General features: G+C 37.6%; 1 protein-coding gene across 2 annotated transcripts; it reads left to right on the top strand.

Moving 5' to 3' along the window:
• The first annotated feature begins 50 nt into the window (after positions 1-50).
• Positions 51-20,747, top strand: kif28 (kinesin family member 28). Of its 2 annotated transcripts, XM_048190896.1 has the most exons (23): positions 51-527; positions 710-901; positions 1,062-1,265; positions 3,038-3,073; positions 3,283-3,510; positions 3,775-3,929; positions 8,913-9,024; positions 9,148-9,215; positions 9,378-9,520; positions 9,600-9,721; positions 11,861-11,951; positions 12,046-12,106; positions 12,230-12,353; positions 14,065-14,227; positions 15,284-15,387; positions 16,079-16,186; positions 17,565-17,851; positions 17,935-18,069; positions 18,688-18,854; positions 19,540-19,634; positions 19,776-19,914; positions 20,173-20,321; positions 20,500-20,747. In XM_048190896.1, the coding sequence occupies exons 1-23, from the start codon at positions 453-455 to the stop codon at positions 20,656-20,658; spliced, it is 3,117 nt and encodes a 1,038-aa protein (XP_048046853.1). In that variant the 5' UTR covers positions 51-452; the 3' UTR covers positions 20,659-20,747. The 2 variants fall into 2 exon arrangements, 1 of the variants encoding a protein (XP_048046853.1); XR_007184933.1 differs by lacking the exon at positions 20,500-20,747 and having other exon boundaries at positions 19,540-19,653; positions 20,173-20,313.
• The last annotated feature ends 4,128 nt before the right edge of the window (positions 20,748-24,875 follow it).

Here is a 24,875-nt window from a genome sequence, read left to right on the forward strand (position 1 = left end):
ATATTCTGTATGTATAGTGGTTTTATAATACTACTACTACTAGGATGTTGACAGGGCATTGCAATGAAGTTGCTAAGGCTATCCAAGTCATTTTAGTGTTCTCGGTTGCTCCTTCATGGCCAAGTCAACCCGAAGTATAAGCAAATACAAGAAATGGCTAGAAATCACCACTAATAACCATCAGTTGTTGAACACTAGGAGAAGGAACTGATCATCTAAGAAGCAGCTAAAGTGTGCTAAATGAGAAAAAGCTAAAGAGCCCTTCATCCTAATGTTTACTTCCATTTTTAGAGCATGAAGACTGTGTGGAAGTGATCTTTACAGAAACTAAGGGTAATGTATTATTCATCTTGCTGGGCCCTGGTAGAAAGTGAGCGTAACTAAGTGCTCAGGTTTCATCCTGTTGCTCTGCCGCTCATTCTGTTTTCTGTGTCTGAAGTATCCACGTGGGTATGAGGGTGAGGGGTATCGAAATGGCTAGCAAGGACTGTGTGAAAGTGGCAGTCAGAGTCAGGCCTTTCAATAAGGTTAGTACAGCCAGATCATCTCAAATACTGCAAAGGCATATAATGAGATGTGCATGAATGCATTTTAAGGTTAATTTGGTAGTATTTTATTTGGTTGTCCTCTTTGTTGACTATTTGAGATGGAAGAATGGCTTCAAGACTTGAAAGCCTTTCAAAATTGAAGCTTTTTCTTGGTTATACAGAGGGAGCGGGATGCAGGCAGTCGCTGTGTGATCTCAATGACCTCAAACAACATCAGTATTCTGGACCCTCGTAACCTGCAGAACAGCCGCACCTTCACTTTCAACTACACCTACTGGTCTCATAGCGGCTTCACTAGAAACAAAGATGGTCTGTTTGTACCTGAGGAGGCAGGTGGGCGCTATGCAGACCAGGTAACATATCAGGTTATATAGATATTATCTCACCTTGCAAAAGAATACATCTTTGTGCATGTTGATGATTGTAACAGAAATGTGTGCTTAACCTGGTAACCACTGTACTAACAAAGTTTCTATTTGGTTCAATCTCTCTGTTTCCTGTGGTCATTTAAAGACAAGTGTGTTTCTGGATCTGGGGCAAGGCATTCTGGATAACGCACTGCAGGGCTACAATGCCACATTACTGGCATATGGGCAGACTGGCTCTGGGAAGAGTTACTCTATGGTCGGTTATGGTCCTAACAAAGGCCTCATACCCACCCTTTGTGAGAGACTATTTCAGTCTATCCGGAGCATGCAAGACAGCAGGCAGTGTCAGGTATGTCAATCAAATTCTTCAAGGTGATTCATTTTGATTCATGCTAAATAATGCAATGCCTTGTACAATTCTGGTCTCACTTTCTATTTGGTTTGATGCGATTTAGAATTAATAAAAAAAAAAAACATGCTAAAGACAAATGTAACTTGAAGGATAAATTGCACCTTAATGGAATTTTGACAAATACTGTAGGTTTTACATTCACAAATGACCACATTACAAAATAGGCCAATGATGAGCAAGCGGCAGCGAAACTGCAGTCAGACCAACTGCAAAAATTAGTAAAAGGCACTTGGAGATGATTTTGAGCAAAATGGTTGAAAAACGATAAATACAATCACTTTCAATGTGACATAATTGCTTATTACTTTTGACAAGTAGGTGGCGCTGACACCAAATTTAGAAGTTCGGCCAATTATGGCATAATTGGTATCGATGTTCTCAACATGATCCAAGGGATCTATCAAGACTAATGATAGTAGTCTGAACTAAAAGCTATTAGCATTTTTTGAAATTTCATTATAGATTTTGACCACAAGGTGGTGCTGCCCTGAAACCTTTTGAGTTCCTTCAGGGCATTGTCGAAGACACATACCAAGTTTTGTAACAATATATCAATGCGTCTGTAAAATATAGCTTTTTATGACAACATTCAAAATGGCTGACATCGAAAGGCTGACATGGGAAAATTGGATATTGTTCAACGGTAAGCCACACTGAAACTTTGACAAACTGTTCAGAAGCAAAAATAGCTATTTTTCATATTTCCTGACAACTAGGTGGCACTATAAACTGAGCAGGTACTCTCAGGTCATGGTTGCCAGAACACAAACCAAGTTTTGTCTGAATATGGTAAAGCATTACCGAGATGTAGCCTCACGTTCAGTTTGGTGTGCTCTAAAATTCGTTTGCAAGTTATTTCAGAAGAGTTCGACTAATCACTATGAATTCCATGTTTTTTGTCGGCATGGTCAGAAGATGGTCTGGTTTGATTTTCATGAAAAAGTTCGAAAAAGTTTTTCGGAAAATTCAAAATGGTGGAAAGTTTTTCATGACGGAAAATTATACCATGGGGTGACATCATAGGGCAGGGGTAGGTAAGTTCGGTCCTAGAGAGCCGCTGTCCTGCAGAGTTTAGCTCCAACCTTAATCAAACACACCTGAACAAGCTAATCAAGTTCTTCATGATTACTAAGGCTAAAGGCAGGTGAGGGTTTTTTCAGGGTTGGTGCTAAACTCTGCAGGACAGCGGCTCTCTAGGACCGAACTTGCCTACCCCTGTCATAGGGCATAAATGTGAGTGCAGCTTTGGACAGTTGGTGGCGCTGGAGGGATTGAGTTAGAGATTCCAAAATTGCTGTGGTTAATGTTCAGACTGTCCTTTGTGTGCCAAATTTCTATTTACCATACGGTTCTATGAGCTGCCATAGACTTGACCAGGGGTGCGTTTCCCAAAGCAAACTATGGTCGCAAGTTCCGTTGTTACCAATAGAGTTCAATGGGACTTACGACCATAGTTGGCTAACGATGCTTTCGGGAAACACACCCCAGGGCTGCATTTCCCAAAAGCATCGTAAGCCTAAGTAGATCGTAGAATCATTGCGACCAATGGAGCTATGACCAACTTAGGCTTACGATGCTTTTGGGAAATGCTGCCCAGAAGAATATCACTAATGATTACATTCGGTGATTAGCCCCTAAAAAAATGAACATACAAAAATACCATTATCTTTTACCTTAAAAATACTTTTTTTCCTCCCAACCAACTACAGGTATTTTTCAGCATGTTGGAAATCTACAATGAACAGGTAAGAATTCATCCTTATCTGAAGCAAATTCACGTTTAACAGTTCTACTGTAACTGTTCTCACAGTCCAGTCCCCAAATTATTTGTATTAAAGTGTATTTTGGATGAAACCATCTGCTAAATGACGACTTGCTGATGTTTAAAGTGTTTTATAGTATGTCATGATGAAATGCTTTACATGACTTGAGTGGCACTTCAAACTGTGTTCAGGTTGTGGACCTGCTATCAAAGTCCAACCGATCTGCAGGTGGTCTGCGGGTGCGAGAGGACCAGCAGAGGGGATTCTATGTGGAGGGGCTGAGGCGGGTGCCCTGTGACAGTGCGGTACAGGTGGAGCAGCTGATGGAGCAGGGAACACGCACGCGTACCACTGCAGCCACACACATGAACGCCAACAGCAGTCGCTCGCACATGCTCATCATTGTCCAGCTCAAACAGGTTTCCATTCTGCCAAGCAGAACGCACAACTGAAGTGACTAGCATTTACACTTGGCATTAACATGCGTTCACCCAATCAGAACACAGCTTGTTTACGTTTGTCCACGTTAAAAAGCTTCTGTATCCATAAACAGATTGGATCTGTTTTCCCCGTGCAATATTTAAAATGTATAGTTTCATGATTACTTGAAAATATAACCGCAATTAACTAAGGCTGTGTTTTTTCTCACAGATTCTTTACTTGTATGTTTACTGTGCTTGTAGATCTTCTCAAAGGAGTGCGTCACCAAACAGTCCAACATTTACCTTGTGGACTTGGCTGGTAGTGAGAGACAAAGGTCATCAGGGTCAGAGGCCGACAGGCTTAAAGAGGGCACTGCCATCAATCTCAGTTTAACTACACTTGGAAATGTCATCAGGTCAGCAGATATAGACTATAGAACCTATAGTGTGTATACACACATCGGCCACTTTATTAGGTACACCTGTTCAACTGCTTGTTAATGCAAATATCTAATCAGCCAATCACATGGCAGCAACTCGATGCAATTAGGCATGTAGTCATGGGATGGTTCTCATTTCTTATTTGTGCATCCTCGTTTCCTATCCTTACGTCTTAGTGCCGCCCCTTTAGGATGCAAGGGAAGGATACACCTGTATGTCCTTGCTCATGACTCCCCAGGAAGCTTCCTCACTGCTCATTCCTCACCTCCTCGTGGTGCAATCAGAGAATTGAGATGTCCTTCAAGATAGCTGAGTACGATCGGTTTTCAGGTCACGAGCTGGAAGGACGGAGGAGCGAGAAAATGAGGACGCATTAGCTTGAGGATTGAGAAGCACCCACCGTCAAGGCAATCTGCTGAAGTTCAAATTGAGCATCAGAATGGGGAAGAAAAGGGATTTAAGTGACTTTGAACGTGGCATGACTTGCTAGACGGGCTGGTCTGAGTATTTCAAAAACTGCTGATCTACTGGGACTTTCTCACACAACCATCCCTAGGGTTTACAGAGAGTGGTTCAAAAATAGGAAAATATCCAGTGAGTGGCAGTTTTGTGGGCAAAAATACCTTGTTGATGTCAGAGGTCAGAAGAGAATGGCCTGACTGGTTCGAGCTGATAGAAAGGCAACAGTAACTCAAACAACCACTCGTTACAGCCGTGGTCTGCAGAAGAGCTTCTCTGAACGCACAACACGTCCAACCTTGAAGCTACAAACATGAAACCGAGGCTATAATTCATGCTGGCTCACCAAGGTTGGACAACAGAAAATTGGAAAAATGTTCCCTGTTCTGATGAGTCTTGATTTCTGATGTGACATTCTGATGGTAGGGTCAGAATTTGGCATAAACAACATGAAAGCATGGATCCATCATTTTTGCATCATATCTCAAATTGTTTGCTCTGGTATACGAAAACGGTTTGACATATCGACTGCCTTGAATCAATGTTTCAGGCTGGTGGTGGTGGTGTAATGGTGTGGGGATAATATAGTCAAAAGTTATTAGCATTTTTGTAAATTTTGTTTTTATTGGCACACTTTGGGCGAGTTTCATAATGATACGCTAATACTCTTAGTACCAATGACGGAAAATGAGCAATGTTTCAGAGGAAAAAAGAATAAAGCGTTTGCCTTTTCTATGCAAAAGTTCGAAAACGGTTTATCGACACATAAGCCTTTACCTAGAGGGATTGAGTTGACTATTGTTGCTCACCATGTCCATCCCTATTATGACTGTCCTCTAACTGTGTGCCAAATTTCACAACTTTCCCGAAGCCATAGACTTCACGGAAGAAGAATAATAATAAGCGTACGGAACGCCAACAGATACAATAGGTGCCTAAGCACCTTCGGTGCTTGGCCCCTAATTAAGGCAATTCTGAAGACAAAAGTACTAGTACTAGTACTAAAACCTAGTACTAGCAAGGTATACCTAATAAAGTGGCCACTGTGTGTATATATACAGGGAGTGCAGAATTATTAGGCAAGTTGATTTTCTGATCATATTTTTTTCCCAAGCACATTTTACCAATTCCAATCCACATCAATCTTAATAACTACTATTAATATTGTTTTTAATCATTTATAAGTGATATATAATTGTTCATGAAGGCTGGAAATGAAAAATGCCTTATATTCAGGTGTGCAGAATTATTAGGCAAGTTTTCTTTTACAGGCAAAATGAGCCAAAAAAGAGATTTAACTCAGACTGAAAAGTCAAAATACTCATGAGAAGGACGCAACACTAATGCAATACTAGAAATTGCAAAGTTAAAGCATGACCAAGGGACAGCAAAATGCTCATTGGGTCAGCGGGGTCAGACAAAAACAGGTGGAAAAGAAAAGACACGTTAACTGCAAAATAATTAAGAATTATGTGTGAAACCATCAGGAACCCTTTAGTCTCCAGCGCCACCATTTTCCAGAACTGCAACCTACCTGGAGTCTCCAGAAGTGCAAGGTCTCAGGATCTCAGAGACTTAGGTTAGCTAAAGAATCCTAAAAAATGACCTGCACTTGATAAGAATCACAAGCTGAAGTGTTATAAAATACATGAAGACTGGGTTTTTATAGGCCTTATAAACAGACAGCTTGAGAGTGACTCCTGAAGGACCAGCACCACATCCTCTTGTACCACTGTTTGAAGAATTTATCTTCCAGAATCTGGCAGTAAGTTTTGGAAGATCATTTTTAGTCCATCTCTGCAAGACAGACATTTCAGGATAAGAGATGGACTAAAAGTGAACTCAAACACCTTACTGCCAGATTCTGGATAAATTCTTCAAACAGTGGTACAAGAGGATGTGGTGCTGGTCCATCAGGAGTCACTCTCAAGCTGTCTGTCTATAAGCCCTATTAAAACCCAGTCTTCATGTATTTTATAACACTTCAGCTTGTGATTCTTATCAAGTGCAGGTCATTTTTTAGGATTCTTTAGCTAACCTAAGTCTCTGAGATCCTAACACCTTGCACTTCTGGAGACTCCAGGTAGGTTGCAGCTCTGGAAAATGGTGGCGCTGGAGACTAAAGGGTTCCTGATGGTTTCACACTTAATTCTTCACCTTAATTCTTAATTATTTTGCAGTTAACATGTGTCTTTTCTTTTCCACCTGTTTTTGTCTGACCCCGCTGACCCAATGAGCATTTTGCTGTCCCTTGGTCATGCTTTAACTTTGCAATTTCTAGTATTGCATTAGTATTGCATCCTTCTCATGAGTATTTAATAATTTTTGACTTTTCAGTCTGAGTTAAATCTCTTTTTTGGCTCATTTTGCCTGTAAAAGAAAACTTGCCTAATAATTCTGCACACCTGAATATAAGGCATTTTTCATTTCCAGCCTTCATGAACAATTATATATCACTTATAAATGATTAAAAACAATATTAATAGTAGTTATTAAGATTGATGTGGATTGGAATTGGTAAAATGTGCTTGGGAAAAAAATATGATCAGAAAATCAACTTGCCTAATAATTCTGCACTCCCTGTATATATATATATATATATATATATATATATATATATATATATACAGTGCCCTCCACAATTATTGGCACCCTTAGTAATTATGAGCAAAGGCGGCTGTGTAAATAAATCTGCATTGTTTATCCTTTTGATCTTTCATTCAAAAAATTCACAAAATTCTAATGTTTCATTGAAGGAACAGTTGAAAGTGGGGGGGAAACTCACATTATGAAATAAATGTTTTTATCCAATACATGTTGGCCACAATTATTGGCACCCCTAGAAATTCTTATGAGTAAAATATCTCTGAAGTATATTCCCATTCATATTTACATTTTTTAGCACACCAGAGTGACTAGGAGCATGAAATTGTCCAGCCATGACTTCCTGTTCCACAGGAGAATAAACATGAGGAAACACAGAGGCCAAATTTCCTTAATCATTCATCACAATGAGTAAAACCAAAGAATATAGTTCTGATGTGCAGCAAAAGATTACTGAGTTGTTCAGGAGGGTTTCAAGAAAAATCCTCTGCTCTCATCCAGAAACAATCTCCAGCATATTCAGACAAGACTGGAACTTCAAACTGGACTGGCTTCTATTGTCAGATGAAACTAAAAAAAGAGCTTTTTGGCAGCAAACCCACCAGATGGGTTTGGTGCACACATGGATAAAAAGCACCCCATGCCCACGGTTAAATATACTGCTGGATCTTTAATGTTGTGGGCCTATTTTTCTGCTGGAGGTCCTGGACATCTTGTTCAGATACATGGCATCATGGATTCTATCAAATACCAACAGATAAAAAAATCAAAACCTGACCGCTTCTGCTAGAAATCCAATAATGGGCCATGGGTTGGTTCTTCCATCAGGACAATGATCCAAAACAAACATCAAAACCAACACAAAAATGTGTCATTGAGCACAAAATGAAGCTTCTGCCATGGCCATCTCAGTCCCCTGACCTGAACCCTAAAGAAAATGAGTGGAGTGAACTGAAGAGAAGAAGCACCAACATGGAGATCTGGAGAGATTTTGCATTAAGGAATGGTCTCTGATCTCTTGTCAGGTGTTCTCCAAACTCATCAGGCATTATAGGTGAAGACTCAGAGCTGTTATCTTGGGAAAAGGAGGATGCAAAAAGTTTTGAATAAAAGGGTGCCAATAATTGTGGCCAACATGTTTTGGAGAAAAACATTTATTTCATAATGTGATTTCCCTCCACTTTCAATTATTTTCCTTAAATGAAAAGTTATAATTTTGTGAATTTTTTTAATGAAAGATCAAAAGGATAAACAATGCAGATTTATTTTTGCAGCTGCTTTTGCTCATAATTACTAAGGGTGCCAATAATTGTGGAGGGCACTGTATATATATATATATATATATATATATATATATATATATATATATATATATATATATATATATATATATATATATATATATATATATATATGCACACACATATATACACAGTGTGTCTGTGTTACATACAAACGCACATGGTGCATTCTTCTATCTCTGATATCGAACACTGGGTAATTACAGGGGTTAAGGTTAGGTTTAGGTATAGGTTCAGGGTTAGTACCTAGTTATTACCTAGTTATTTTAATTACTGTAATAAGTACATAGTATAGTGACAAGCGTGGGTAGCATAGTATGGGGTACAGGATTGTAAAATAAAGTGCTACCAACTACTTTTTTACTTAGCTGAAGCTAAGTATATACTGTAAGACTATAAAATAATTTAAATTTAAATCAATATGTCATGCCCACATATTTATTTATTTATTAAATTAGCCATATAATAAGTGGGGTCGGGGTTAATTTTGCTTATAACTTGTGACCCATGTGTCTAAATATGTTTCGGGGCCACTGCAGTTTGATTAGTTTAATGTGCTGTTGTAAATTGTTTTGCATTTATTTGTCTATAAAGTGCTCTAGCAGACATGGCTCTTGGGAAGAAAGTAGTTCACATCCCTTATAGAGACTCTGTCCTCACCAAATTACTGCAGTCTGCTCTTGGTGGTAACAGTCGAACCGTCATGGTAAGTAACTTTGCCTGTAGTTTTCTTAATCTATGGTTGAGGCAAACTAAACTAGAACAATGTTGTTGTGATGTTTTAGAACTAAAGAATTTCCATTGAAGTGTTTCTTGTCCTCATGCATAGATTGCAACCTTAAGTCCTGCAGATATTTGCTATGAAGAGTCTCTTTCTACTCTTCGATATGCAGAGAGGTGGGTTCTTATATAAAAAGTTACATTTAGTCATTACCGGTTTACATAAATGGCCTGCTGAAGTATAGACCAGCTAGAATTACCACTGTATTTCATGTTAGTTTTGCTTCAGTAATATACGTAATATATAACAGACATATTGTGGAATATCCCTCTTTTCAGGGCCAAGCGGATCCAGAATAAAGCTGTGGTGAATGAGAGTCCCACAGAACGACTGGTGAAGGAACTCAAGGCAGAAAATGCAAAACTGCTTGTGAGACTAAGCCGACTGGGCCAAGAGGGCCGTAAAGCTGATGATGAGACGAGTATGTAAGGTGATAGAAATACAAAGTAATTTTAAATGCAAGAAACATTACATCTAATTAAAAGTGTTGTCTGTTGTAGAGGAGCTGCGGCGATTGTTGACTCATAATGAGCTGCAGATTCGAGCCATTCAGACATTGTGGGAACAGCATTTGCAAGAGGCCCTGAAGGACTGGGAGACTCAGTATGCAACTATAACACAGGTAAACAAAGATGCTGTTTTACATGGTTTACTTTGAATGCATATGCCAAATTCATAAATGTAAATGTTCTCCAAAATCACTTCCTCTATAGAAAATATACACAATAAATGGTGTCTAAAGTTGGCCTCTAAACTAGTAATGGTACATAATCTCTGAGAATTCACAGTTTAAACAAAATGTTTACACAAATTTATTGTCAGGGGCTGTAAAAGCTGACCATATTACATCAATTCAACACTGAAATGTTGAGATGTTTGTACGACCTATAGATATGCATTTCATTTTGACACTCCAGAACGTCTTAGGCACAATATAAGCAACACTTAAAGGTAGTACATCAGTTGATGTACAGTAGTGAGCCTGCTGGAATGAGTTAACAATGAGCCATTTAGATTCTTTTATCCAAAGTTTTATTTATATTTTAGAATTTATTACTAGTTTGAAATGGCTTTTATTTATATATTTTCAGGTTTTGTTTTAATTTTAAACTTAAAGGTACAATATGTAAGATTTTTGCAGTAAAATATCCAAAAACCACTAGGCCAATGTTAAATATTTTGTTCACTTGAGTACTTACAATATCCCAAATGTTTCCAGCTATTTGTAAATCGTGAGAAAATTGCAATTTTAACCAAGGCTCCGGGACGTGTGAGGAGTCGCCTGTCAATGGCGTCATACCCGCGTTACCCTCGGTTACCAGTTTTATTTTGTAGAAACCATGGAAACACCAAAGACGCTTTAATATATTACATGGTTTAATAGACAAGGGAACAACTGTTTTGATATATTTATAGACAGAAAACTAATTATTGTTATATAGCTCAACACGTTTAGTCTTATTGTTTAAATCTAATTTTCTTGATTTTCTGCGAGTACCATGCTTTATCATGCCTCAGAGAAAAACACTATTTTGTCAAGTAGCTAACATAGCATAATCAGATGCAGCTTTATTTTTAGTAACAGTAATACAGCATTTTCTCCATCATACAATACATTTTAAAATGAATTGCATGACATTTATCAACACAAGCCATCCAGCATTTAATATGATATTATAAAATTGATCTATCTTACTGCAGGGTGCAACAAGTATCTCACAGCAGCCGCCGAGCGAACGCACAGAGTAACATTATAACATCATTTTCAACACACTTAAATGTATCTAATATGATAAACAGAGCTGTTACCTCATACTAATGACCGGAAAAGCGGAAGCGGCGCCAGCGACTGTGGCATAATAAAAGTTCGGCTGCTCGCAGCGTGTTGCGCAATCGCTCCAGCGGCCTCGTTCAGCTCCCTCAACACTCTTGCTCTGCTTCATACTACAGTAACGTTAATAATCGCATCCATGAACGTGATTTCATCCCGAGTCCTATCCCTATTCTTTGCACCGTCCGTTGAGATGGAGACCACATGTCCCAAGATTCCACACTCAAACTTGGCATCATCAAGCTACTCCTTTGTTTTGAATAGGCCTCTAGCGACCTCTAGCGGATAGAAATCCTACATGCTGCACCTTTAAGTAATTTTGTTATGTGCTTTTGCCATTTTTTAAATGTTTCTATTTAGCTTTAATTTACATTTATTTCAGTTTTAGTTTCAATCATATTTTATTTCACTTAGTTGCCAAGGCAAATGTTTTTGTTTAAGTTTTTTTTAATATTATATTCTTTTATTCTGAAAATGGATGTGGACAGACTGTTTAATGCAGCTCAGAGATACCATGAATGCATTTACATTGCAATTGCATAAATAACATTATGAGATTCCTTTTTTAAATATAAAATATACTGACTAAAGAAACAAGAAATAATGGAAAAAAATAAATTATACTTTAAATATAAAACTTCCTGAACTAAAACCACCCTTTGGTGACGGCAAGTCGCTGTCTTTATGGGTGCATCATTGATTGATTGGTTCAACTGAATCATTCAAAACGGCGTTTTTTGAATGGGTCATTGAATCATTGACTCACAATTCATTCAAAAATGCTTAATCAATTAGGAACTAATTCCTAATATTTATATTTTACCTTTCTTTCAATTAACAAAAACTATTTTGAATAGTTTTAGTTAAAAATATCATGGATCCTTTCCCTCATTTAACCACTAATCTCTCAAAAATCTTTTCCCGCTTCAGGAGCGAAGGATGATGCAGATGCATCCGTACATAATGAACATCAATGAGGATGCTCAGTTGTCTGGCGTGGTGAAGCTTTTCATTCAGGAAGGTGAGTTTGTCTTACAATGGAGACATCAGACCAGTTATATCATATCCATATATTAACTAAATAATATATATAATTTATGTCTTTCTGTGAGAAGGTGAGTGGGATATTGGTCTGGCTGACAACTCACCCAGGGCGCTCTCTATTAGGGGTCTAGGGTAAGTCAAGCATGAGAAAGATGAATAGATTGCGTCCCAATATGATATGCACCCCATAATGAACATTAATGCTGTATATTAACATTATTAAAAAATGTGAAATTTTGTTTTCCCTGTTTTCAGCATTCAGGAAAAACATGCTGTGTTCTCAAACCAGCAAAGGAGAGTATCAATTACTCCTGTGTCCGGGTCAAAGGTCATTGTGAATGGAGTGTCTGTATCTAAAAGGATAGAGCTGCAGCATTTGGTGTGTTTCATTATCTGTATCTGTATTATCAGCTACTGCAGGTGCTGGTCATATAATTAGAATATCATGAAAAAAATTCATTTTTTTATTGTAAATTATTTTTAAAAATGAAACTTTCATATATTCTAGATTCCCTACATGTAAAGTAAAACATTTCAAAAGTTTTTTTTTTTTTTAATTTTGATGATTAGAGCGTACAGCTCATGAAAGTCCAAAATCCAGTATCTCAAAATATTAGAATATTTCCTAAGATCAATCAAAAAATGGATTTTCAAAACAGAAAAGTTCAAGTTCTTTAAAGTATGTTCATTTGTACACTCAATACTTGGTCGGTAGCACATATTACAGCAAATGACTTGCTTCTAGCACAAATTACAGCATCAGTGAAGTGTGGCATGGAAGTGATCAGCCTGTGGCACTGCTGAGGCACTATTGAGCCTTCAGATCATCTGTATATTGTTGGATCGACTGTTTCTCATCTTTCTCTTGAAAATATCCCATAGATTCAGGGGTCAGGCATGTTGGCTGGCCAATAAAACACAGTAATATCATGGTCACCAAACCACTTGGAAGTGGTTTTTGCACTGTGGGCAGGTGCTAAAGTCCTGCTGGAAAAATAAATCAGCATCTCCATAAAGCTTGTCAGCAGATGGAAGCATAAAGTGCTCCAAAATCTCCTGGAAGATGGCTGCATTGACTTTGCACTTGATAAAACACAATGGACCAACACCAGCAGACGTCATGGCCCCCCAAATCATTACTAACTTCAGAAACTTCCCACTAGACTTCAAGCAGCTTGGATTCTGTGCCTCTCCAGTCTTCCTTCAGACTCTGGGACCATGATTTCAACATGAAATGCAAAATTTACTTTTATCTGAAAAGAGGACTTTCGACCACTGTTCACTGTCCAGTTCTTTTTCTCCTTAGCCCAGGTAAGTTGCTTCTGACGTTGTTTCTGTTTCAGAAGTGGCTTGGTAGTCCTTTTCCTGAAGATGTCTGAGTGTGGTGACTCTTGATGTGCTGACTCCGGCTTCATTCTACTCATTGTGAAGCTCTCCGAAGTGTCTGAATCGGCTTTACTTGACAGTATTCTCAAGCTTGTGGTCATCCCTGTTGCTTGTGCACCTTTGTCTACCCAGTTTCTTCCTTCTAGTCAACTTTGCATTTAATATGCTTTGATACATCACTCTGTAAACGGCCACCCCATTCAGTAATGACCATCTGTGACTTACTCTCTTTGTGGAGGGTGTCAATGATTGTCTCCTGGACCATTGCCAAGTCAGCAGTCTTCCCCATTAGTGTGGTTTCAAAGAACAAGAGATACCCAGAATTTATACTGTAGGGATGGTCATTTAATGAAACTCAAATGTAAATATTCTAATATTTTGAGATGCTGGATTTTGGACTTTGATTAGCTGTACGCTCTAATCAACAAATAAAAAAAAAAAAAAAAAACTTTTGAAATGTTTTACTTTACATGTAGGGAATCTAGTATAAATGAAAGTTTCATTTTTAAAAATAATTTACAATAAAAAAATGAACTTTTTCACAATATTCTAATTATATGACCAGCACCTGTATATGCACTTGAATCATAAAGAAATTCATCATGCTGTGCATTTTCAAATATGAATCAGAAAGGTAATCTGTGTGAATAACCAAGATGAGTTTTGGTTTAGTGTTAACCTGCCTTTGTTACGATCTGATGAAGGATCGACTCGTCCTGGGTTCGAACAGCACTTACCTGTTTATTGGCTTCCCTTCGGAGCGCTCAGGAGAGGACTGGAGTCGCTATGACTATGATTACTTCCAGTCTGAGCTGGCAGAGGCCGAGGGCTTCCATATACAGTCTCTGTGTGAAGATCAGGGCCATCGTACGTGTGGGGTTTGGATTTAAATCAATTGAAATGTCTTTTTTTTTTATTACATAGATATTTTTAGGTTTGGTCTAATTTAGATGCATCCAGTATTATTGTATTATTTATATACCATTATAGTATTTATTAATATTTTGAATCTTTTGTTTGTATATTTTCAGTTTTCATTTTTATTTCAGTTTTGGTTTTAGTCATTTTAGTACCTGAACTTAAAGGGTTATTTCAGCCAAAAATGACATTTCTGTCATTAATTACTTACCCTCATGTCGTTCCACACCTGTAAAGGCAGGAACACACCAAGCCGACGGTCTTCATTTATCTTCGGAACACAAATTAAGATATTTTTGATGAAATCCGTTGTTTTTTAATCCCCCATAGAAAGCAACGTAATTATCACATTCAAGGTCCAGAAAAGAAGTAATGACATCATTAAAATAGTCGACGTGACTACAGTGGTTCAAACTTATTGTTATGAAGCAACGAGAATACTTTTTGTGCGCAAAAACAAAACAAAAATAACGACTTTATTCAACAACTTCTTCTCTACCCTGTCAATCTCCTATGCTGTTTTCGTTGTATAGAGGAGCACTTCCAGGTTCTACGTCAGAACGCCAACATAGAGAAGAAATTGTTGAATAAAGTCATTAATCAAAAAGTATTTTCGTTGCTTCATAACATTAAGGTTGAACCACTGTAGTCACATGGACTATTTTAACGATGTCTTTACTACTTTCCTGGACCTTGAATGTGGTACTTATGTAGTTTTCTATAGGAGATAATAAAACCCCTCTCAGATTTAATCAAAAATATCTTTAAATTTGTGTTCCGAAGATCAATGAAGGTCTTCCTGTTGTGGAACGACACGAGGGTGAGTAATTAATGACAGAAATTTCATTTTTGGGTGAAATAACCCTTCAGCTTAATTCAGTTAAATGCCAAGGCAACATTTTCAACAAGTTTTCATCGAATATTTATATTTTATTTTATTTCAGCTTTATTTCCATGAAAGAAAATGATTTTAATAGTTTTAGTTAACAATAACATCACCTACAGGGCCACACCAGCCTGACCCCAGTCTACTGGCTGTGTTCTATGACTATATAAAGCTGATGCCCATGGTGACAGAAGCTAATCAAATGAGTAAAGAGTTAAAGAAGGTGAGTACAGTTACTAAACTTGCAATCATATAAAGTATATCCATAGACTTTTATTATAAATGCAGGAGTTTGTTAGAACAACACAGGGGTAAACGACACATTATGCATTGACAATAAGCGACAAAGGACTAAACCGAAAAGGGAGTACACATACAGGGGATAACAAGGAACTAAATAAGAAACAGCTAATAATAATTAACCATAGAAACAAATGGACATAATCAGAAACCAAGGAAACCAAAACTAAACAGAGCAAGGAAGCAGGAACTAAGGGAAACACAACAGGATATCAAAATAAGAGTCCAAGACCGTGACAGATTTTTGGCAAGCAGTTGCTGAATAATTCCTCTTAGTATGAAATGGAGCTTTAAGAATCACTATACAGTGAAGTTTAACCCTGAAAAAAAGTAAAGAAAAAGAAAAACAGTACTTTTGAAAAATCAATTTGGGCCAGTCAAATGTTACTTACTTTATCACTCGGTTTCCTGAAACTTGACACATCTGGTTGTGTAGCAAAGTAATCATTCATGCACAAAAACATATGCCATTGGGTATTTCTACAATGGTGGAGTTAACTGAAAACATTTCTGTGATGTTGCATGTATGTACAAGCCTGTATAAGGCTGTCATATTGTAGCAAAAGGTAAAAATAATGCAGAGCACCTTAAAATCTTGACTTTTATCTTTCCAGGGAGTTGAGTTCAAATTGGAAATCAAGAATCTGGCAATGTCAGACTCTAAGGGTCATGACCTGGAGAAGGACATTGCGGTAAGAGTGACATCTGTAGAAAGCAAACAGGTGAGAATTATGATTCTGTGGAAATTTGAATCAATTACTGATAAAGCTCCTTTCATTTTTGGATATGCACAAGAGTAGCAAATGCGAATGTGCACTGCAAATAGCTGGAAAAAGTGTCTCTTTCTTAGATTACAGAACAAACTAGTCAAAAAGGAATGTACAGATATCTTACTGCCAACCAGTGTTTGACATAGATGTCAGGTGATGTGGTTTTCCAAAATGGAATTAGATGTTTTTGAAAACATGGACTGGTGTAACTGAATAAGAGACTAATGCAATTACAGAATCAGATGTAGAGCAGAATCACAAGGGCACTGATGTTATATTATCTCACAGCATGCACAAAAAATGTCCATGTCTCACCCGATATCAATTTAACGCTAAAACTTTTAAAGGAGCCATACTTTTGTTTATTGAACTTTTATTCATTGCCCTTAAGTTCACTTGTTATACTAGTCAATGTCGTAGTTTAATTTTACATATTTTTCGCCCTCTCTCTGACTCTAATATTTAAAGAGGCAATTTTTGCTGCTGTGCCTTTAAGACTTTTATAAAAAACATGAGTTCTTTTGGGTGGCCATCTGTCTGATTTTAGGTCTGATTTTTTTTTTAAATACCATGTCCGCTTGCCTGCAAAGCCTTGAGCTAGATTCTCATTTGTCCTCTTTTTAAGATTAACTATTTTATACTTTGTCTAGTGGTATACAATTACTACATAAATTAAAAATAGGCTAAGTTAATATTAAGTGACATACATTTTAGACACAATATTATCAGTATCAACAGCAGAACTGCTGCCTCTCTGATCAACAGTGATATTTTGTTCCTGAATGATTAAGCATTTTTGAATGAATCGGGTGTGTTAATGATTCAATGGCTCATTCATAAAGACAGTCACTTGCTTCATTCCTGAATCTATTGGGCGTTTTAAAATCGATTGAATGAATAAATCAGTGACTCACTCATTAAGAATGTGACTTGTTGCCACCTAAGGGCAGTTTTAGTTTCATATTTAAATTGTTTTTTTTTTGTTTTTTTTACACATTTCATGTTTTTATATTTAGTACAATTTATATTTAAAACATTAACCTCATAACATTATTTATGCAATTGTAACTGCAGTGTGTAAATGCATTCATGGTATCTCTAAGCTGTATTAAACAGTCTGTAAGTACATCTAAATGCCACTTCAGATGCAGCATCTGTGCCACTTCTGCAGTGCAAAGTCTTATTATAGTCTTATTATTCTAATTGCATTTATTGAATACATTAAAAAAACTTACATGAAAAGGGACACATACATTTAAAAACTTAAGGGTTTCAAAACTTGCCCTTATAAAGGTAAAATAAATTCCCTCGGAAATCACTGTCTTCTCAGGTGTGGATGTGGTCCAAAGCCAAATTTGTCAACCGTAAGTTTCTGATGGAAGAGGTGTACCAGCAGCAGGTGGAAGGAGGAGAGGGGGCAGACCGAGCTCCTCTTCCCAGAGACAGAGATCCGTTCTGGGATCCTCTGGAGCCTCTGCACCTAGGAAGTGCTCACCTGTGGCTGCAGTCCGTGGCATTCCGCATCCCTCTGGAGGAGCAGGTGGAAGTGGTGGGTCCGGAAGGAACAGAGGAGGCCATACTGCAGACACAGCTTGTGCCCTGCAGCCCCATGGGATTGTGAGTAACATATCTACATGTAAACAAAAATGTTGATTACATGAATGAAATATTTGTTGTGCTATGATATTTATCATTTGTAGGCCTCTGGGTGAAGATGACATCCTCATTGACCCGTCAGAGCTGCTTGGGAAGCGGCTGGACTTTCAGCTGGTTTTGGATCAGTGCTGCGGCCTACGCTGGGTTAAAGAGGCTCGTAACAGAGGCGTGCAAATAGGGTTAGTTTAGATCAGTGCTGGAACTCTTCATGAAGTATCTGTAGACTACTTTGTATGGATTTTATTAAAGCTTATTTTTGCTTTATATTAGTAATAATACTTATCCATATCAAAAGTTCTATAAGTTCCATTATTCATAATGTAAGGGGTTGATTATCAACCAAGATTTTTAACTAGATTAATTTGGACCTTAATACACAAATCATACTGCAGTGCATAACACGTCTGAATTCAGTGTTATTTTTATATTATTTATATACTATTATAGTTTTTATTAATATGTTGCTTTATTTTTATATTTTTCAGTTTTTATTTTAATTTTAGTAATTTTATAAGATTTTCATTTTTTTTTCTAAATAGCTTTAGCATTAATTCAGTTAGTAATTTAAGCTTATTTCAAATTTATTTTATTTATAAGCTTATTTAGTTTTTGTTTTTCCATCTAAAATTTACATTTGATTTTATTCCAGCTTTATTTCATTTAACAACCTTTTAAAAAATTTATTTTAGTTTTAGTTAACAATAATGCCATGTCTAATTATTTGCATTCCTATTGAGATTTGAAATTAAATTTTATTTGTGCTAAAGAACTTCAACCAAAGATTTGAACTTTGACAGGTTTCGGGTGTTTGACTGCCCGCAGCCCCTCTACACTCCAGCGATGTGGCACAACGTGAACCCGCTGATGGACCACAGAGTCCAGTTCACTGCTTTGAGAACCTCTCAGGAACTGCTTAGCTACCTGCAGAGCAATGCCCTGGTGTTGGAACTATGGGGTCTGCAGGGTAAAGGTCTTTGATATATTTTTTACAAGGAATATTACACTCAACCATTCAAGAGTTTGGGTTTGGGAAGTTTTATTTAATGTTTTTGAAAGAAGTCTCTTATTCTCACCAAGGCTGATCAAAAATACTCGATCAAAAATACAGTAAAACAGTAATTTTGTGAAATATTTATAAAATGACTTTTTTATTTGAATATATTTTAAAATATAATTTATTCCTTTGATGCAAAGCTGAATTTTCAGCATCATTACTTCAGTCTTCAGTGTCATATGACCCTTCAGCAATCATTCTAATATGCTGATTTGTTGAAAACATTTTTTATTTGTGCTGCTTAATATTTTTGTGAAAACTGATACTTTTTTCATAATTCTTTGATGAATATGGGCTTCAAAAATAACAGCATTTATTTGAAATATAAATCTTTTATATTTAACATTATAAATGTATTTACTTACAATTTTGATTAATTTAATGAATCATTGCTTAATAAGAGTATCAATTTCTTTTAAAGCAAAATCTTACTGACCCCAAACTTTTGAACGGTAGTGCATTTTTAGATTGACAATAAAGCCATTTGATTACAGAAAATACAAAGAAGCTGTAGAAACTGAATCAAGAATCAAACCAAACCATTTGCCTTTGAGGCATTCTTGAACTTCTCCAATAAACATGCTTGTGTTTGTAGAAGGATGTTCTGAATTAGTCTCCTGTATGGATGGATTGAAGATAACTCAAGAGGACAGCATTATTATTGACAAGATCAGTGCATCAGAACACTCGGTATATAAACAGACCATGTGTATGTTTCAAATAAATTTGCATTGTTTAACACCCAAAATGCTTTGCATGAGCAAGGCCAGGGTTACGCTGGGATTCTGTGAAACTGAATTATTTTATGGAAGTGTATTTATGTTTGTTTAGACTGCAGAAAACGGAGGCTCTGACCTCAGCTCATCTCTCCGAGCCCTCCATCAAGACTTGGAACAGCTGAGAAATGTTAACGCAGCATTGAGGAAAGAAAACAGCACTCTGAGAGAGCAACTCAACTCAGCCAGAAATGGTGAGTACTTTTGATAAGTCATGCAGTGCATTATTGCTGTCAACATATTGTAGCATCTCTTGTCAGGGTGTAACACAAATTGGGGGCTCGTCCGGGATCTGAACCAATATCTTTTGCAATTAATCCTACAATAACAAGCATGAAACATGCGAGAACACAAATGTATTCACACAACAGCTCAGCATTTCTACAAGTAGGCCACTATATTATCTCCTGTTCAATTTATAACATTGTTATTCTCCCACATTTCTGCTGAAGGTGTGGAGAATAACCGCGGTCGACAGGAACGAAGAAGCAGTCTGAGGCCCAGCTGTGATGCTGAATTTGCCAAAGCCTTAAAAGTGTTCTACCACAGCATGACCTCTGTTAGGGGGCAACTTCAACGGCTGCGCAGACACAAACCCAGTGTAAGTATGCAAGTCCCATTCTATCAGTCTTGCCAATCAGCCTCTGTAGTCCATCTGTTTAACATAATCATTAATGTTAAAGAATTTATTCAGACACCAGCAAAAGTCTTTTGGGGTGTACAAGCTTTGACTGTATATGTTCAGAGCATCGATACATTGTGCGTTTGTGTCTCCATAGGAGGAAGCAGACCTGTTGGGTTTTAGACTGTTTGTGGATGAGCATACCTATCTCCTGAAGGACTTTTCTGAACAGTTGGAACAGTGCGTAACCACTCTGAAACAAGATGTGGCTGCCATTGTACGTCGAAAGAGAGAAAAGTCTGGGATTTGGTCCTAATAACACCTATTATTTCAATCATACCATATGATATTGTACATTTATAAGACTGAATCTTGTTAATTAAAGGTTTGACAAAGTGCTACTGACATATTTGTTTGCGTTTTTAATTATTCATGCTCCGATTTTGTCTTAAGAGTGCATTTGGAATGGGACAGTACCTACTATTTTTAAACAGTTGAATGTAGTTTGCGCCATACTGAATGCACTGTGTGAAAATTGTTTGTGTACTGGAATATTCCGATAACTCACTGCATTTGTATACAACCAGAATGCACTGAGTTTAATATTATATAGCACACTGCAATGCCCTTGACCATTAATTTTTGCTGTGACAAGTAAACTGCAATGGAAGCAATATTAACTATGATTATTTTAAGTTTTGACTCATTTGTATTGACACAAATTTCACGATTCGATTCACAAGCTTATGATTTGATTCTGATCTCGATTTGATATTGATTCATTTGGATATATATCATGTACATTATGTAAATTTTTCTCAAGGAAAAAAATTCATGGAGCCCTGTAAGTTGGTACATAACTATAATATTAAAGGTGCCCTAGAATCAAAAATTGAATTTACCTTGGCATAGTTGAATAACAAGAGTTCAGTACATGGAAAAGACTCCATTGCTTCCTCCTTATGTGAATCTCATTTGTTTAAAAGACCTCTGGAAAACAGGCGAATCTCAACATAACACTGACTGTTACGTAACAGTCAGGATCATTAATATGTACGCCCTCAATATTTGCATATGCCAGCCCATGTTCAAGGCATTAGACAAGGGCAGCCAGTATTAACGTCTGGATCTGTGCACAGCTGAATCATCAGACTAGGTAAGCAAGCAAGGACAACAGCAAAAAATGGCAGATGGAGCAATAATAACTGACATGATCCATGATTACATGATATTTTTAGTGATATTTGTAAATTGTCTTTCTAAATGTTTCGTTAGCATGTTGCTAATGTACTGTTAAATGTGGTTAAAGTTACCATCTTTTATTACTATATTCACGAAGACAAGAGCCGTCGCTATTTTCATTTTTAAACACTTGCAAATATATTGTCTGTATAATTCATAAAAACATCTTCATTCTTTATAAATCTCTCCAACAGTGTGTAATGTTAGCTTTAGCCACGGAGCACTATCAAACTCATTCAGAATCAAATGTAAACATCCAAATAAATACTATACTCACATGATCTGACGCATGCATGCAGCATGCATGACGAACATCTTGTAAAGATCCATTTGAGGGTTATATTAGCTGTGTGAACTTTGTTTATGCATTGTATAACTGCACTTATAGTCGAGAGCTCGGGGGGGCAGGGAGCGAGAGATTTGAAGCATGTGTAAACACGCCAATAAATCATTGCCAGATGTCACGCGAGCGCCCGTGAGTATAAAAGGGTGCATGTAATACACGTCATAAGCTTTTTTGTCTTCAGGAGCTGCTTGTTTGTGTGTGTTCTTGCTCTGTTCTTGGTTGATTCTCTGCCGAGGGATAGGAATCGTTTGCATGAGCACATTCGGGTCTCGGGGAAGTTGGAGGCACTCGTGGCAATGCATTCGCGGTAGAAGGTTCTGTTCTCACTTGAATCTTGATAGAATAAGAAACTAGCTTTTGCACTTTATTTTTCTGGGTTGAGCTATATTCTCCTCTGTTAGGGTCTAAAGTAGAAGTATATGCTCCCCTGAGGAGGTTGGTAGATACTCCTTTTAGGGTGTAGGATATTGGGTGAACAGAGTTATGTAGGGCAGTATAAATTCTAACTTTGTTTACCTCATTCCCCAACTACTGTTGGGTCTTGAAGTAGGGATGTATGCTCATCTTTGGATGAGTGCTTTATAGGCCAAAATTAGGTAAGCAGTAGAGTTTCCTCTATTTCGTTTACCTCCCTCTCCAACTATTGTTGAGTCCTGAAGTAGGGAAATCACTCCCCTTTGGATGGGTGCACTTCTATGGCCCTGGTTTGACACTGCTAATAAAGAGAGAAAGTTTGCCTATGGCATGTCCTTCATTATGTCACATACTATAGTCTAGTGCTAAAGAAAAAGAAGCACTAGCTATAGTGGGTCTTAGGTAGAGTGCCTTTACTCAAGGCAGGGTATGAGCTGCTCTTTAAGTAGGGCCTAAGCTCCCCTGTTGCTCCCTTGGGGTTTAGAGCCTGGGTGATGAGAGTTACTGGGCACACTGTGTTATACCCTGCTCTCATTTTTCACCATTTCCTGAGTATGAGTAGGTATTTAGCTTGGAGGAGCAGCAACATCGAAGTTTGTAGCCTCAAGAGCTAATTACTGAGGTTTTAGCACCTTGCATGATCCCTTTGGTAAGCTGCTCTTTAGGATGCCTCTTAGAGTTGAGTAAGGTGAACTCAAGTATGGCAGGCAATTTGTATTCCCGTTTATTTTATCTCCCTCCCCAAATGTTGATGGGTCTTAAAGTAGGGTCTTTTGCTCCCCTTTTGTTGGGTACTGTGTAAAGTCTCTCTAGTATGATCCATGTTCAAAGAACCTGACAAGTAATGGTAGTTTGCCTGGGAACATTCCTCCTTGTTATTTTGCACTCTATAACTTAGATGAGTGAATGGAGTCTTTTATGGCTCATGGAATGTACCTTTGTTAAGGCAGGGTGTGAGCACTCTTCTGATTTGCTCAAGGATATTTAAAAGTAGAGCTGAAGCTCCCCTGTGGTTTACTTAGGGGTTGAGTGTTGATGGCGAGAGTTTTTGGTAATTATATTATGCTGCTTTTGTGTTTGCATCCCTTCTGATGAAGTTGAGGGTTGCATTCTTCCCCTGGAAATAGTGGTAATATCAAAGGTCATAGTTGATATACTCCAGGATACTCCCTATGGGCTTTGTCAAGGTGCTGACATTGCAGAGACAATTTTTCTTAGAGCTCTGCTCTGGTGGCCTTATAAGGCTGATGCCTGTCCCGCAAGGTCAGGACTTCCCTTGCTATAGAGCTTAGAAACTTGTGTATCTTCTCCAATTATTGGAAGATATTGGCTTTGGGAGTGGTGCTACTGTACAGTCTATATGGCCACATTTACATTGCATGGTTCAAGTGACCCAATTCAGATTTTTTCCTTCCATGTGGCACAGATAGGATATGACCCTATGAACATGTAAACAGGAAAAAAGCACATGAATTCTGATATTCTCAGATCGGTTTCAGGCCTCATTCATATGTGGAAATAAATCTGGTATGAATTGGATATGTGCATTTGCATCTGCCATGCAAGTGGACAGATCGGATGCTCCCGTCAATGTGAGACATATGTCATTGAAAAAGCGAAGATGACGAATGACGTCAACTCGTGTTCACATGGCTCTTTTCAATGCCCAGGCTGCAACACAGGCTCTCTTTTTTCTTCACCTTAAGAAACCAATGTTTTGCTGACCTTTAAAGATAAGCAAAAGTTTGTATTATAATTTTGTCTGCATTCATTGCAAATCACACCATTTTTACTTCCCTTCCGGCCTAAGCTTTTCCTGTCAGAACATGTACCTTGGGTTGTTTCACCAAGTGTATAATGTAAATGCAGATATCGGCTATGGGTCACTTTTAAAAAGATGTAAACTGGTCATCCAAAAAATCTGATATAATCAACCAATCGAAATTGGGCATCAAGAACTGCAGTGTAAATGCAGCCTACGAGTCCATTTGGATGTGCCCTTAGGATGACATGCTGACTCTGGCTAAATCCGTAGAGTCAGTTTATGCTATGCCCATTGTTTTTGTGCATATACACAGCTTAGTGAGGAAGGCATTCCCTCAGCAAGATGTAGTGGGTACTGGTTCCCCATAGCATCAACACCATGAAGGGAATGTCTAGATTTCTTATGTAACCCATTTTCTGAAAAGCGGAAAATGTCTCGTTGTCATGCCTAGGGCTTACCTTCATGGCTCCTACATACAAAAGAGTTGATGATGTGCATTGCAGGCACCCTTTCATAAACATGGGTGCTATGTATGTGACGTCATGTATTGTGACAGTATGTAATGTTTGAATTTCATATTAAAATGATTGCAATTTAGGCATAACTACAAATAATGTTTAGTGAAGTTTTCTTCACACATAAACTGAAAACGGCATAGACTAAAAGTTGATAAAATGAAAATCAATAAAAATTGCATAAACAGTATTGATCAGACAAAATTGCGTGACTTAAAAAGTCATGATATACTGCATACTGTTTTCACATA

The sequence above is a fragment of the Megalobrama amblycephala genome, linkage group LG5 (genome assembly GCF_018812025.1).
Source record: "Megalobrama amblycephala isolate DHTTF-2021 linkage group LG5, ASM1881202v1, whole genome shotgun sequence".
In the NCBI taxonomy this organism is placed as follows: domain Eukaryota; kingdom Metazoa; phylum Chordata; class Actinopteri; order Cypriniformes; family Xenocyprididae; genus Megalobrama; species Megalobrama amblycephala.